We start from the raw sequence: 16,655 nt of genomic DNA, 5'->3' as shown, positions 1-16,655 counted from the left end.
ACCTTTTATGTAGAAAGCCATGGATTAAATCGAATCTCACTAACTAGTGATTTTAAATCCTGTTTTAAATCATTTTTTTATATATATATATAGAATATTATATTTCAATTTTGAGATGTGTCCTTGTGGAAAAAAAGAAAAATTCTGTGGAGAGCCTTTGTATTTGACACAAATCAATTCAATTGACAGAAATGAATAGATATTTATCACAGCCCAGGAAAATGGAAGATGCATTGACTGGCACAAGAAACCTGTTGCTATAGTTTTAGTAATGTGTGTTTGGTTGACAAACCGTTCTGTTGCTATATTTTACATAGATTACATATGTTGGGAAGAGTCTTTGAATAAGTTAGCTGGAAGGTTTTTTGGTATCCCAATCCACACAGTTTTTTTTGTGCAATACATTTGAGTGTCCCTACTTTGAATGTTAATGTAAAATGAAATCTCTCTGCAATATTCTGGTGGCACAGTAATTTCTCTTGTAAGGTGTATCCAGTCCACGGATCATCCATTACTTGTGGGATATTCTCATTCCCAACAGGAAGTTGCAAGAGGACACCCACAGCAGAGCTGTCTATATAGCTCCTCCCCTAACTGCCATATCCAGTCATTCTCTTGCAACTCTCAACAAACATGGAGGTAGTAAGAGAGAAGTGGTGAAATGTAGCTGTTATTTTGCTTCAATCAAAAGTTTATTATTTTTAAATGGTACCGGAGTTGTACTATTTTTGTCCCAGGTAGAAAAATAGAAGAATCTGCCTGTGATTTCTATGATCTTAGCAGGTTGTAACTAAGATCCATTGCTGTTCTCACACATGACTGAAGAGAGAGATAACTTCAGCGGGGGAATGGCGTACAGGTTATCCTGCTATGAGGTATTTGCAGTTAAGATTTTTCTAGAAGATGTGAATGCTAGAAAATGCTGTTGATGCCAAATTTATGTAAGGTAAGCCTGAATACAGTGATTTAATAACGACTGGTATCATGCTTACTTTCTGAGGTAATACTCTTATATATTTACAATATAAAATGTTTGCTGGCATGTTTAAACGTTTTTATATATACTTTGGTGATAAAACTTTATAGGGGCCTAGTTTTTTCCACATGGCTGGCTTAAATTTGCCTAGAAACAGTTTCCTGAGGCTTTCCACTGTGTTACTAGGCCCACAGCAAGGCTGTGGCAGTTTGGTGTGACTGTTAAACGTTTTTTTGGTCCGTTTTTTGAACTAAGGGGTTAATCATCCATTTGCAAGTGGGTGCAATGCTCTGTTAGCTTATTATACACACTGTAAAAATTTGTTTCTCTTAAAGGCACAGTATCGTTTTTTATATTTGCTTGTTAACTTGATCTAAAGTGTTTTCCAAGCTTGCTAGTCTCATTGCTAGTCTGTACAAACATGTCTGACATAGAGGAAACTCCTTGTTCATTATGTTTAAAAGCCATGGTGGAACCCCCTCTTAGAATGTGTACCAAATGTACTGATTTCACTTTAAGCAATAAAGATCATATTCTGTCTTTAAAAAATTTATCACCAGAGGAATCTGACGAGGGGGAAGTTATGCCGACTAACTCTCCCCACGTGTCAGATCCATTGACTCCCGCTCAAGGGACTCACGCTCAAATGGCGCCAAGTACATCTAGGGCGCCCATAGCGTTTACTTTACAAGACATGGCGGCAGTCATGGATAATACACTGTCAGCGGTATTAGCCAGACTACCTGAATTTAGAGGAAAGCGAGATAGCTCTGGAGTTAGACGAAATACAGAGCATACTGACGCTTTAAGAGCTATGTCTGATACTGCCTCACAATATGCAGAAGCTGAAGAAGGAGAGCTTCTTTCTGTGGGTGATGTTTCTGACTCAGGGAAGATGATGCAACCTGATTCTGATATCTCTACATTTAAATTTAAGCTTGAACACCTCCGCGTGTTACTCAGGGAGGTTTTAGCTGCTCTGAATGACTGTGATACAATTGCAGTGCCAGAGAAATTGTGTAGACTGGATAAATACTATGCAGTGCCGGTGTGCACTGATGTTTTTCCAATACCTAAAAGGTTTACAGAAATTAATACTAAGGAATGGGATAGACCAGGTGTGCCGTTCTCTCCCCCTCCTATTTTTAGAAAAATGTTTCCAATAGACGCCACCACACGGAACTTATGGCAGACAGTTCCTAAGGTGAAGGGAGCAGTTTCTACTCTAGCAAAGCGTACTACTATCCCTGTCGAGGACAGTTGTGCTTTCTTAGATCCAATGGATAAAAAGTTAGAGGGTTACCTTAAGAAAATGTTTATTCAACAAGGTTTTATCCTACAGACCCTTGCATGCATTGCTCCTGTCACTGCTGCTGCGGCGTTCTGGTTTGAGTCTCTGGAAGAGGCTTTACAGGTAACGACTCCATTAGATGACATACTTGACAAGCTTAGAGCACTTAAGCTAGCCAATTATTTTGTTTCTGATGCCATTGTTCATTTGACTAAACTAACGGCTAAGAATTCTGGTTTTGCTATCCAGGCGCGCAGAGCGCTATGGCTTAAATCATGGTCAGATTACGTTACTTCAAAGTCTAAGCTGCTTAACATTCCCTTCAAGGGGCAGACCCTATTCGGGCCTGGTTTGAAAGAGATTATTGCTGATATCACTCGAGGAAAAGGTCATGCCCTTCCTCAGGATAGGTCCAAATCAAGGGCCAAACAGTCTAATTTTCGTGCCTTTCGAAACTTCAAGGCAAGTGCGGCATCAACTTCCTCTAATGCAAAACAAGAAGGAACTTTTGCTCATTCCAAGACGGTCTGGAGACCTAACCAGACCTGGAACAAGGTTCCAAAAAAGCCTGCTGCTGCCTCTAAGACAGCATGAAGGAATGGCCCCCTATCCGGTAACGGATCTAATAGGGGGCAGACTTTCACTCTTCGCCCAGGCGTGGGCAAGAGATGTCCAGGTTCCCTGGGCGTTGGAAATTATATCCCAGGGATATTTTCTGGATTTCAAGGCTTCCCCCCCAAAAGGGAGATTTCACCTTTCACAATTATCTGCAAACCAGATAAAGAGAGAGGCATTCTTACACTATGTACAAGACCTCCTAGTTATGGGAGTGATCCATCCAGTTCCAAAAGAGGAACAGGGACAGGGATTTTACTCAAATCTGTTTGTAGTTCCCAAAAAAGAGGGAACTTTCAGACCAATTTTGGATCTAAAGATCTTAAACAAATTCCTCAGAGTTCCATCATTCAAGATGGAGACTATTCGTACCATCCTACCTATGATCCAGGAGGGTCAATACATGACTACAGTGGATTTAAAGGATGCTTATCTTCACATTCCGATAAACAAAGATCATCGGTTTCTCAGGTTTGCTTTCCTAGACAGGCATTACCAGTTTGTAGCTCTTCCCTTTGGGTTAGCTACAGCCCCAAGAATTTTTACGAAGGTTCTGGGGTCGCTTCTGGCAGTCCTAAGGCCGCGGGGCATAGCAGTGGCCCCTTATTTAGACGACATCCTGATTCAGGCGTCAAACTTCAAAATTGCCAAGTCTCATACGGACATAGTGTTGGCATTTCTGAGGTCGCATGGGTGGAAGGTGAACAAGGAAAAGAGTTCTCTATTCCCCCTCACAAGAGTTTCCTTCCTAGGGACTCTGATAGATTCTGTAGAAATGAAAATTTTACCTGACGCAGTCCAGGTTATCAAAACTTCTAAATTCCTGCCGTGTTCTTTATTCCATTCCTCGCCCTTCGGTGGCTCAGTGCATGGAAGTAATCGGCTTAATGGTAGCGGCAATGGACATAGTGCCGTTTGCACGCCTACATCTCAGACCGCTGCAACTCTGCATGCTCAGTCAGTGGAATGGGGATTACACAGATTTGTCCCCTCTACTAAATCTGGATCAAGAGACCAGGGATTCTCTTCTCTGGTGGCTATCTCGGGTCCATCTGTCCAAAGGTATGACCTTTCGCAGGCCAGATTGGACAATTGTAATGACAGATGCCAGCCTTCTAGGTTGGGGTGCAGTCTGAAACTCCCTGAAGGCTCAGGGATCATGGACTCGGGAGGAGTCACTCCTTCCAATAAACATTCTGGAACTAAGAGCGATATTCAATGCTCTTCAGGCTTGGCCTCAGCTAGCGACAATGAGGTTCATCAGATTTCAGTCTGACAACATCACGACTGTGGCTTACATCAACCATCAAGGGGGAACAAGGAGTTCCCTAGCGATGTTAGAAGTCTCAAAGATAATTCGCTGGGCAGAGATTCACTCTTGCCACCTATCAGCTATCCATATCCCAGGTGTAGAGAATTGGGAGGCGGATTTTCTAAGTCAACAAACTTTTCATCCAGGGGAGTGGGAACTCCATCCGGAGGTGTTTTCACAATTGGTTCATCGTTGGGGCAAACCAGAACTGGATCTCATGGCGTCTCGCCAGAATGCCAAGCTTCCTTGTTATGGATCCAGGTCCAGGGACCCCAAGGCAACGCTGATAGATGCTCTAGCAGCGCCTTGGTCCTTCAACCTGGCTTATGTGTTTCCACCGTTTCCTCTGCTCCCTCGTCTGATTGCCAAGATCAAGCAGGAGAGAGCATCAGTGATCTTGATAGTGCCTGCGTGGCCACGCAGGACTTGGTATGCAGATCTAGTGGACATGTCATCTTTTCCACCATGGACTCTGCCGCTGAGACAGGACCTTCTACTTCAAGGTCCTTTCAACCATCCAAATCTAATTTCTCTGAGGCTGACTGTCTGGAGATTGAACGCTTGATTTTATGAAAGCGTGGTTTCACCGAGTCAGTCATTGATACCTTAATTCAGGCACGAAAGCCTGTCACCAGGAAAATCTATCATAAGATATGGCGTAAATATCTTTATTGGTGTGAATCCAAGGGCTACTCATGGAGTAAGGTCAGGATTCCCAGGATATTATCTTTTCTCCAAGAAGGATTGGAGAAAGGATTGTCAGCTAATTCCTTAAAGGGACAGATTTCTGCGCTATCTATTCTTTTGCACAAGCATCTGGCGGATGTCCCAGACGTTCAGGCATTTTGTCAGGCTTTATTTAGAATCAAGCCTGTGTTTAAACCTGTTGCTCCACCTTGGAGCTTAAATTTGGTTCTTAAAGTTCTTCAGGGGGTTCCGTTTGAACCTCTTCATTCCATAGATATCAAACTTTTATCTTGGAAAGTTTTTTTTTTGGTAGCCATTTCCTCGGCTCGTAGAGTCTCCGAGTTATCTGCCTTACAATGTGATTCTCCTTATCTGATCTTCCATGCAGATAAAGTAGTTCTGCGTACCAAACCTGGGTTTTTACCTAAGGTGGTATCTAACAAGAATATCAATCAAGAGATTGTTGTTCCGTCTTTGTGTCCTAATCCTTCTTCAAAGAAGGAACGTCTATTACACAATCTGGACGTGGTTCGTGCTTTAAAGTTTTACTTACAAGCTACTAAAGATTTTCGTCAAACATCTGCTTTGTTTGTTGTCTACTCTAGACAGAGGAGAGGTCAAAAGGCTTCGGCAACCTCTCTTTCTTTTTGGCTAAGATGCATAATCCGCTTAGCCTATGAGACTGCTGGCCAGCAGCCTCCAGAAAGGATACCAGCTCATTCTACTAGAGCTGTGGCTTCCACATGGGCCTTTAAAAATGAGGCTTCTGTTGAACAGATTTGCAAGGCGCCGACTTGGTCTTCGCTTCATACTTTTTCAAAATTCTACAAATTTGATACTTTTGCTTCTTCGGAGGCTATTTTTGGGAGAAAGGTTTTACAGGCAGTGGTACCTTCCGTTTAAGTACCTGCCTTGTCCCTCCCTTCATCCGTGTACTTTAGGTTTGGTATTGGTATCCCACAAGTAATTGATGATCCGTGGACTGGATACACCTTACAAGAGAAAACATAATTTATGCTTACCTGATAAATTTATTTCTCTTGTGGTGTATCCAGTCCACGGCCCACCCTGTCATTTTAAGGCAGGTATTTTTTAATTTTAAACTACAGTCACCACTGCACCCTATGGTTTCTCCTTTCTCTGTTTGTTTTCGGTCGAATGACTGGATATGGCAGTGCTTGGGGAACTCATTTTCTTTCATGTAATTGGCAAGAGTCCATGAGCTAGTGACATATGGGATATACAATCCTACCAGGAGGGGCTAAGTTTCCCAAACCTCAAAATGCCTTTGCCCCTCCTACCAGGAGTGGCAAAGTTTCCCAAACCTCACCACACCCGCAATTTAGTTTTACAAACTTTGCCTCCTATGGAGGTGGTGAAGTAAGTTTGTGCTTAGATTCTACATTAATATGTGCTTCTAAGCATTTTGATGCCTGATTCCTCTCAGAGTACAGCGAATGTCAGAGGGTTGTGGAGAGAGTATCACCTATTGAATATAATGGTTTTCCTCACGGAAGATCTATTTCATAGGTTCTCTGTTATCGGCCTTAGAGATTCATCTCCTACCTCCCTTATTCAGATAGACAATATACTCTCATATTCCATTACCTCTACTGATAAAGGTTTCAGTACTGGTTTGGCTATCTGCTATTTGTGGATGGGTGTCTTTTGGTAAGTATGTTTTCATTACTTAAGACACCTCTCAGCTATGGAATGGCACTTTATGTATTAATATAAAGTTCTAAATATATGTATTGTACTTATATTTGCCATGAGTCAGGTTTATGTATATTTCCTTTTGCAGACTATCAGTTTCATATTTGGGAAAAGCATATTTAGGAAAATATTTTTTCTTACCTGGGGTATAGTCTTTTTTTTTTTTTCTATTGACTTTTTTCTCTTTAAATTTTGCAGGCAAAATTAGGCTCGCGAGGGCGCAAAATGCCGAAGTTTTTTGCGCCATTCTTGGTGCAAGAATTTTTTGGCGCCTAGTTACGTCCAATTATGCAAATTTGTCATTTCTGGCATCTTAGTTGACGCCAAGTTCCTTGCTCAAGGTTGCGTCGTCAATGACGCGGGTGTGTCATTTCTGGATGTTGTTAGCGCCAAAAAAATTTCAGTTACGTTGTGCGTCATACTTGGCGCCAAATAATTTCATTATTTAAAACCCCATTCCTATGTGTCTCTTGCCTTTTTCTATGTTAGAGGGCTATGCTGTTTGCATTTTTTTCCCATTCCTGAAACTGCCATATAAGGAAATTGATAAATTTGCTTTATATGTTGTTTTTTCTCTTACATTTGCAAGATGTCTCAATCTGATCCTGTCTCAGAAACCACTGTTGGAACCCTGCTGCATGATAACAGTTCTACCAAAGCTAAGTGCATTTGTTGTAAATTTGTGGAGATTATATCTCCAGCTGTGGCATGTAATAGTTGTCATGATAAGCTTTTACATGCAGAGAATGTGTCCATCAGTAATAGTACTATGCCTGTTGTTCCTTCAATTGAGGAAACTAGTTCTCTTGATATTAAAGCTAGTAAACGTTTAAATTCTATTTATAAACCTCCTGTGGTTTTTCCAGTTCCTGATGCTATTTCTGATATGATTTCTAAGGAATGGAATAGGCCTGGTACTTCTTTTATTCCTTCTTCAAGGTTTAAAAAATTGTATCCTTTGCCAGCAGTTATAGTGGAGTTTTGGGAAAAGATCCCCAAAGTTGATGGTGCTATTTCTACTGTTGCTAAACGTACTACTATTCCTATGGAAGATGGTACTTCTTTTAAAGACCCTTTAGATAGGAAACTTGAACCTTTTCTAAGGATAGCTTATTTATAATCTGGTCATCTCCTCAGGCCTGCCATTTCTATGGCTGATGTTGCAGCTGCATCAACTTTTTGGTTGGAAAGTTTAGCGCAACAGGAAACTGATTCTGATTTGTCTAGCATTGTTCGCTTGCTTCAGCATGCTAATCATTTTATTTGTGATGCCATTTTTGATATCAAAATTGATGTTAAATCTGTGTCTTTAGCTATTTTAGCTAGAAGAGCTTTGTGACTTAAATATTGGAATGCTGACATGGTATCTAATTCTAGATTACTATCTTTCTTTCCAAGGTAATAAATTATTTGGTTCTCAGTTGGATTCGATTATTTCAACTGTCACTGGGGAGAAGGGAGTTTTTTTTGCCTCAGGATAAAAGACCTAAGGGTAAATCTAGAGCTTCTAACCGCTTTCGTTCCTTTTGACAAAATAAGGAACAGAAACCTAATCCTTCCCCCAAAGAATCTGATTTCAATTGGAAACCTTGGTAAATCCAAACCGTTTAAAAAAAACAAAGCCGGGGGGCGTGTCCATGCAGTGTTCTGAATAGGACGCATTTTCTGCAGGCTCCAACGGAATCCTTAATAATCTACCGATTATTAACATTATACAGCAAGAATAAGATCATTTTAACAGAAAACCTCACAGTTCTGGCAACTGGAATTCTACATAACTTATTCTGGCCGTTTTCATGATATTGGGGACTCAGATCGGAACAAGGCCTAAGGCGGCGGCCTTCTATTTGGTATACACCTCCCCCCGGGAAAAGCCAGGTCATCAGTGCTGTTGAAGACTCGACTTACTGAATCTCTTCATTATCTCCCTCTGGCTGGATATTAAGGGAACTCTTTGATATATACACCAGGAAGCTTGTGAACAGAAAAGCTGTGAACAGCACTGTTTGCATTATCCCTCACAATGACCTACATCAAAGAATTGGAGCCATACTGCTACTCAACACCATCTTTTGAGAAATTAGAAAGACTCTTTGACAAATTAATCGACAAAGCCCCTTACGATTTCCTAATAAATAAAATATGTACAAAAATACACTGAGCACTTCGTGAGAGAGTCTTCCTGAATTTATCAGCCAAAATGGCAATATCTCTACAGCACGCCTAACAGCAAAGCAACACCACAAAGCAACAAGGCTATACCCCATGTCATGGAGAGCCACAGAAGCTGGTGGTTTCTAAACCGGCCTCAGGCTACTTACTTACCAAAGGAGGGGGAACAGTAACTGGGCTTCTTAACAATGGAGACCGCGCCTAGCATCACCTGCTCTTCAAATATTGATACCCGCGGGAACACCAAGCAGGCCCCAGCGAGCGGATCCAAATCGGAAACACGTTGAGCTTCTGGAGGAGATTGAGGGCTCACAGAAAGGTATGTCAGCTGAGATGGAGAATGGTGAAGCGGAGATTGGCCCCAGGGCACACTATGACACAGGCGATGGTCTTGTTTACAGCCGGTACACAGGTATTTGGAAAATGGAGACACTGGGGAGTCAGACAGCTACATGCTCTGAAGAACCGCAGGGCATTATTGCATATACTGTTACCCTAAAATTGCTGGGTGAGACAAGATGGTGGAATCATACACTCACTCCGATTAAGGATACCTCTTGCTTTCACAGCGATGGACACTTTCCAGACACAGGAGAGGGGTAGTCTGCAGATACCCCTCTCAGACAGAATACACCTGACTGAGCTCACTGGGTAAACCCGCTAACAAACAGCTAGTTTTATTTTTACTTTCTCCATGGGCTCTCTAGAGGAACGTCATTTACCAATATATGTTGTTAAGCCTTATTTTTCATGTTTAAAAGTTAATTGGTTATTTCCTATATTGTTGTGAAGGCAAAAAAATGTGTATAATAATACTAAATATTGGCTGATGTGTTGTGGAGGAAAATAACTGGTGACAGACAAACAAACTGATTGCTCTTGATTGCAACCATGCCAAATGGACGCTGATAATTCAATGGTGTCTACTTTAAATCTTGAGAGGCCAGGTACTGTAATATGTTCAGGCTAATTCTGTTTATTTTCCTACCATATTCACATTTTTACATGTGGACGTAGTTACACTTTATATATGTGCCTGTTATATACTACTCACTCTTAAGAATACATGTTTTCACCTTGCCTAATGGTAGCTTGGCGCTGCGGACACAGTTAGTGCAGAGCTCTTATACAGCAAAGATTGATTCAAATAATTCTAGCTTCACTGTCAACTTGGCCCTCGCTCTGCGGCTTACGGCCGGGAAACTCTTTGGCTGTGCGCTGGACACAAACAACACTAATATACACGCTTTAGCAGTTCCGGATACATTGAAGGTGCTGACATACTCGCAATTAGAATCACCGGTAGAGTGTAAACCTTTGTCTGGCGAATGCCTAATCTCCTCAGTTTCCAATATACTGAGGCTTAATTGAATAGCATATTAGCATCTTACCCTCTTACACAATACTGTCTTATAATATTTTTTACGTTCCCCAGCTGGGTTCCTATGTCACTAATTGTAATTGCTTATAGATTTTAAAGACATGGAACGGTCTATCTCACACTGAGGGGCGAACATAGCAATAAAGTCATTTCCCTTAAGTATAACTATGCATACCAAATATCTCTTAAATATAATTTGGCCCTATAGATCTTAGTTATCCCCAATTATGGCCAATACAGCTGTCTCTCATAACTGATCAATTTTTGTACAATTTTTCTCATGGAAGCATATGCCGGTGTATAAGTGTTCTGCTATAACCCCTACCTATCATAACCTATCAATTTAAAAGCACGAGTGACTTGATTACAGCTAGGGGGAGAGAATAATAGGGAAAGAGCATTATCAGGTACATTAATGTTTGTCAATTATCTGATGACACTGTACAACCCTGTATATCAAATATGACATGACCAGTTTTGTGTATGTTTTGTTTGTTTATTTATCCCTATATGTTTCCTATATATTGTAAATAAGGATCCAAGAGTGGTCCATAATATGTCTAAAAGGGACCAAAATGAGGAAAATCAACCAAGAACCACCAGAATGTTTTCCATATCGCTGAATGTATAATTTTTGTTTTTATTTATTTCTTTTCTTTTCTCCCTTCTTTGGTGTCTCAAACCACTGTAATATGCAATTCCTCAATAAAAATGTTTAATACAAACAACAAAATAAAAAAAAAAAAGCCAGCCCCCAAGTCTGCATGAATGGAATGTGCGGCCCTCATTCCAGCTCAGCTGGTAGGGGGCAGATTAAGATTCTTCCTAAACATTTGGGCAGATTCTGTCCAAAATCATTGGAATCAGAGTATTGTCTCTCGAGGGTACCGAATAGGATTCAGAGTAAGACCTCATGTGAGAAGGTTTTTTTCTCTCACGCATCCCGGTAAATCCAGTAAAGGCTCAAGCTTTTCTGAAGTGTGTTTCAGACCTGGAGCTTTCAGGGGTAATCATACCAGTTCCACTTCAGGAACAGGGTCTGGGGTTTTATTCAAATCTATTCATTGTCCTAAAGAAAGAAAATTCTTTCAGGCTAGTTCTGGATCTGAAAATTTTGAATCGTTATGTAAGAGTGCCAACTTTCAAAATGTTGACTATAAGGACTATTATGCCTTTTGTTCAGCAAGGGCATTATATGTCCACAATTGACTTACAGGATGCTTATCTTAATATTCCGATTCACCCAGACCTTTATCAGTTTCTGAGATTCTCTTTACTAGACAAGCATTACCAATTTGTCGCTCTTCCATTTGGCCTAGCGACAGCTCTAAGAATCTTTTCGAAGGTTCTCGTGCCCTACTCTCTGTAATCAGAGATCGGGGTATTGCGGTATTTCCTTATTTGGATGATATCTTGGTACTAGCTCAGTCTTTACATTCTGCAGAACCTCACACAAATCAACTAGTGTTGTTTCTTCAAAGATATGGTTGGAGGATCAATTTACCAAAAAGTTCTTTGATTCCTCAGACAAGGGTCACCTTTTTAGGTTTCCAGGTAGATTGTGTCCATGACTCTGTCTCTAACAGACAAGAGATGATTAAAATTGGTTTCAGCTTGTCGGAACTTTCAGTCTCAGTCATTCCCTTCAGTTTCTTGGTGTTACCAACCTGCTTATATCTTCCCGCCTCTAGTTATTCTTCCAAAAGTGATTTCCAAAATCATCATGGAACAATCGTTTGTGTTGCTGGTAGCTCCAGCATGGCCTCACAGGTTTTGGTATGCGGATCTTGTTCGGATGTCCACTTCCAGTAAGGCCTAGACCTTCTGTCTCAAGGTCCGTTTTTCCATCAGGCTCGTAAATCTGTTTCCAGGAAGATTTATTATCGAGCTTGAAAGACTTTTATATTTCATTCTCCTGGCATTCTTTTAGAATTCTTAGAATTTTACAGTTTCTTCAGGATGGTTTGGATAAAGGTTTGTCTGCAAGTTCCTTAAAGGGACAAATCTCTGCTCTTTCGGTTTTATTTCACAGAAAGATTGCTAAGCTTCCTGATATTCACTGTTTTGTACAGGCTTTGGTGCATATCAAGCCTGTCATTGAATCAATCTCTCTTCCTTGGAGTCTTAATTTGGTTTAGAAGGCCTTACAGGCTCCTCCTTTTGAGCCTATGCATTCTTTGGACATTAAACTACTTTCTTGGAAAGTGTTGTTCCTTTTGGCCCTCTCTTCTGCTAGAAGAGTTTCTGAATTATCTGCTCTTTCTTGTGAATCTCCTTTTCTGATTTTCCATCAGGATAAGGCAGTTTTGCAGACTTTATTTAAATTCTTACCTAAGTTTGTGAATTCTAACAACATTAATAGAGAAATTGTTGTCCCTTCTTTGTGTCCTAATCCTAAGAATTCTTTGGAGAAATCCTTGCATTCTTTGGATGTGGTAAGAGCTTTGAAATATTATGTTGAAGCTACTAAAGATTTCAGGAAGACTTCTAGTCTATTTGTTATCTTTTCTGGTTCTAGGAAAGGTCAAAAGGCTTCTGCCATTTCCTTAGCATCTTGGTTAAAGCCTTTGATTCATCAGGATTATTTGGAGCCGGGTCAGGCCCCGCCTCAGAGAATTACAGCTCATTCTACTAGATCAGTCTCCATGTCGTGGGCTTTTAAGAATGAAGCTTCAGTTAATCAGATTTGCAAAGCAGCAACTTGATCTTCTTTGCATACATTTACTAAATTCCACCGTTTGGTGTGTTTGATTCTTTAGAAGCAGTTTTTGGTAGAAAAGTTCTTCAGGCAGCTGTTTCAGTTTGATCCCTCTGCTTATGATTTAAGTTTTTTCTTTCATTTATGAGGAAAAAAAATATTTTTTTTTGGTTGTGGATTTAATTTTCTCAGCGGAAAATGGCTGTTATTATTTTTTCCCTCCCTCTTGTGTGGAGTTCCACATCTTGAGTATTTTTATCCCATACGTCACTAGCTCATGAACTCTTGCCAATTACATGAAAGAAAACATAATTTATGTAAGAACTTACCTGATAAATTAATTTCTTTCATATTGGCAAGAGTCCATGAGACCCACCCTTTTTATGGTGGTGATTATTTTTGTATAAAGCAATTATTTCCAAATTCCTTTGATGCTTTTTACTCTTTTCTTTTTCACCCCACTACTTGGCTATTCGTTAAACTGAATTGTGGGTGTGGTGAGGGGTGTATTTATAGGCATTTTGAGGTTTGGGAAACTTTGCCCCTCCTGGTAGGATTGTATATCGCATACGTCACTAGCTCATGGACTCTTGCCAATTACATGAAAGAAATTAATTTATCAGGTAAATTCTTACATAAATTGTTTTATCTTGAATTTCCGTTGAGACCACCGAAAATCAGGAATTTCCTTGCGTTTTTTGCTTGGTGTTAAAGGGACAGTCTAATCAAGAATAAGCTTTCATGATTCAGATAGGGCATTTAATTTTAAACAACTTTCCAATTTACTTTTTTCTATTTTGCTTTATTCTTTTGGTATTCTTAGTTTAAAGCTAAACCTAGGCAGGCTCATGTGCTAATTTCTTAGCCCCTGAAGGCCGCTTCAGGGGCTAAGACAGTTTTTCACAACTAGAGGGCGTTGGTTAATGTGTGCCATATATATAACATTGTGCTTATGCACCCGGAGTTACCTAGGAGTCAGCACTGATTGGCTAAAATGCAGGTCTGTCAAAAGAACTGAAATAAAGGGGCAGTCTGCAGAGGCTTTAGATATAAAATAATCACAGAGGTTAAAAGTATATTAATATTACAGTGTTGGTTATGCAAAACTGGGGAATGGGTTATAAAGGGATTATCTTTTTAAACAATAAGAATTCTGGTGTAGACTGTCTCATTTAATGTAAATTTAAATCAATGTCTTTGTTTATATAATAACGCAAATGTGTTTGTAAAATAAAATGTTTTTGTGATAGCTAAAATAGTTTTTTTTTCTCTCCCCTTTTCTTCCACAGATTGTGATAAGCATAGCACTAATGTTTTATGTAGTCCACCGAGCTCAAGTAGAACTCAATGCAGCGATCATTGCTTGTGAAATAGAACTGAAGACATCTCTTAAAGGCAGCCAACTGAATGGCTCTGCATTCTGTAGCAAAAGAACATTGTTTTCAGCTGGTGGAATCAACATTGTATGATTGTTTTTTAAAAGAAAAAAAAATCTAAACCTTTCTTCATTGCCAAGATCATGGATTCTACAGATCTCTACTTACCTTGAGGGAACAAATGTTGCAAATATTCTTTAATATTTTTGTGGACACCTGTCAGATCAACCAATCTGGAACTTTCCTGCAACTTTTTATATTCTTTAAGTGCTATGGCAAGTGTAATGCACTTAACTATGTGACTCTTAGTAGAAAAGTGTCTTGGTGACTTTATTTATTAATACACATGCATTTCGTTTCATATGAAAAGTAACCTGTATAAAACTAAATTTATTTGTGATTTTGCCTTTTTGTTTTGAGAAGTATTGCTATGTACCTAGACAGTGTTTTATAACCACGCAACCATTCTCTTCTAAGGTAGCCCAGGTAAGCTTAATCCCTCCTATCAAGTTGGAGAAAGTGCTCTTAAACCTGGTTTAATTGGACTGTGGACTCTAGTGTCAGAAGTCTGGAGACTGGGATTTGTAATAGTTAGTGGTAGAACCTCCCTTTTTATGTAAGCCTGTAAAGTTCATTTTTCATTATTTTCAACTGTCTTTCATTTTAGTTTAGTCAAAACATTTTAACGGCATGCTTGGAAATAAACCTATTGTAGACTAAGACTATTTCCAAATACGCCTTGAAACAATGTTTGCCATTCTTTTTTGTTATTCATACATATACATTTATACAGTGTGGTTGTGTAACAGTGTTATCTACTAGTAGCAGTACAACAGGAGAATCCTTAGATCTGTTTAGATATAAAAAATATATATATATTTGGAGGTACTGTATGCAAAATGTTCTGTTGAGTGGCCTTGAACTTTCTATGCTTATTTATTTTTTTACAATTTTGAAACGAGCTTTAAACTTGCCACCGGCTTGATTTGTATGTTAAACTAATTGTATCAAATATGTTGTGTGTTGTGTAGACACATTTCTTTGCACGTTTTTGTCTCTTGACATTTTTTTCTCTTGCATATCCAAGTAGTCAAGTTATGTTAAACGGGTAACATAACTTCCCAAGTTTCTATCATGTATTTAAAAAAACAAAAAAAAAAATGAAACCTCATAAATAGTTTTTTAGAAGTTGGGGGAAAAAAAACTAGTAATGCCTTTAAAACACCTGGAGCCGAATCATGTGATTGCAGCACTTTTCTTTAGTGGCTTCTCTACGCCACTAACTCTTATTTTGACATAATACTTATATAAAATGTAAGAAATTTATATTTTAGATATCCAGTTTTATTTAAAAAAAAAAAAAAAAATGAATTTAAATGCATGATAGCAAATGTAGGTGTTCCGTGTCACTTATGTCTGAAATCAAGGAGTGTCTCCTCCTTTAAGACTCAGGACCTTTTTAAAATGTGAATTTAGATTTTTAAGCAATTGTGCTTTTGTTCTAACAGTTGAAACATAACGGTTAAGACATGTAGAATGTAGCTGTATAGACCATTGGTCATTTAAAAGAGTTAGTTTTCCTTTTTATTTAGTTTATAAATATTTGCTTTAATGTTAAATTAAACTGGAATCAAGGCTCATCAGTGCTTCAAAAACAAAAAGGTTTAATCCGTAATGTATTTTAGACCAACTGCTCTTTTAGGGAACAGCATAAAAAAAGCATCTAAATTCCGTGGTATCATTTTTTAAAATATTTTCACCTTTAATGTGTACATTTAAACAATATTTTTTTTTAAATAATTTTCGGGAAAGAGACTGAACTTTAATTCTTGACCACATGTGTACAGTAAAATACATTTGCAAAGCAGAAATACAATTATGTTTGCTATGGGAAATGTTTTCTAGTAATTTTTGCATTTTGTTTGCAAACCAGTGCAATTAAAAAGAATCTTGTGTATATTGTATTTTCAATTATAGTTTTATATAAAAGTTATTCCCAAAATAAATCTTATGCAATTTGTTGTTACAGTGTTCGTTGTAGCTTCTATTTTTGTACACATTCTCTTGGTAGGTGGTGCTTTTAGTGCTTTATTATTATTATTATTATTATTATCAGGTATTTATAGAGCGCCAACAGATTCCGCAGCGCTGGCTTTTTTACTTTAATTTACATTTAATTCTTTACCATTGACAGTTATTTCTTTTTCTCTGCTTTGTGATTTTACATAAAGTTGGGTTCATCTCTTTTTTCTTTCATGTAATTAGCAAGAGTCCATGAGCTAGTGACGTATGGGATATACATTCCTACCAGGAGGGGCAAAGTTTCCCAAACCTTAAAATGCCTATAAATACACCCCTCACCACACCCACAATTCAGTTTTACAAACTTTGCCTCCTATGGAGGTGGTGAAGTAAGTTTGTGCTAGATTCT

At 38.9% G+C, this 16,655-nt stretch overlaps 1 protein-coding gene across 1 annotated transcript in view; it reads left to right on the top strand.

The window, feature by feature from the left end:
* The window catches only part of TMEM64 (transmembrane protein 64), a 139,771-nt gene extending 123,521 nt beyond the window's left edge, over positions 1–16,250 (top strand). The window contains exon 3 of the mRNA XM_053715188.1: positions 14,138–16,250. Within this exon, the coding sequence (XP_053571163.1) occupies positions 14,138–14,317 (180 nt within the window). The 3' untranslated portion in view covers positions 14,318–16,250. The remainder of the gene's footprint in view (positions 1–14,137) is intronic.
* Positions 16,251–16,655: the final 405 nt, after the last annotated feature.

This window comes from Bombina bombina, chromosome 5, assembly GCF_027579735.1.
Source record: "Bombina bombina isolate aBomBom1 chromosome 5, aBomBom1.pri, whole genome shotgun sequence".
Taxonomy (NCBI): Eukaryota; Metazoa; Chordata; class Amphibia; order Anura; family Bombinatoridae; genus Bombina; species Bombina bombina.
Note: the sequence above shows the minus strand (reverse complement) of the source record. Positions and strands in the feature narration are given on the sequence as shown.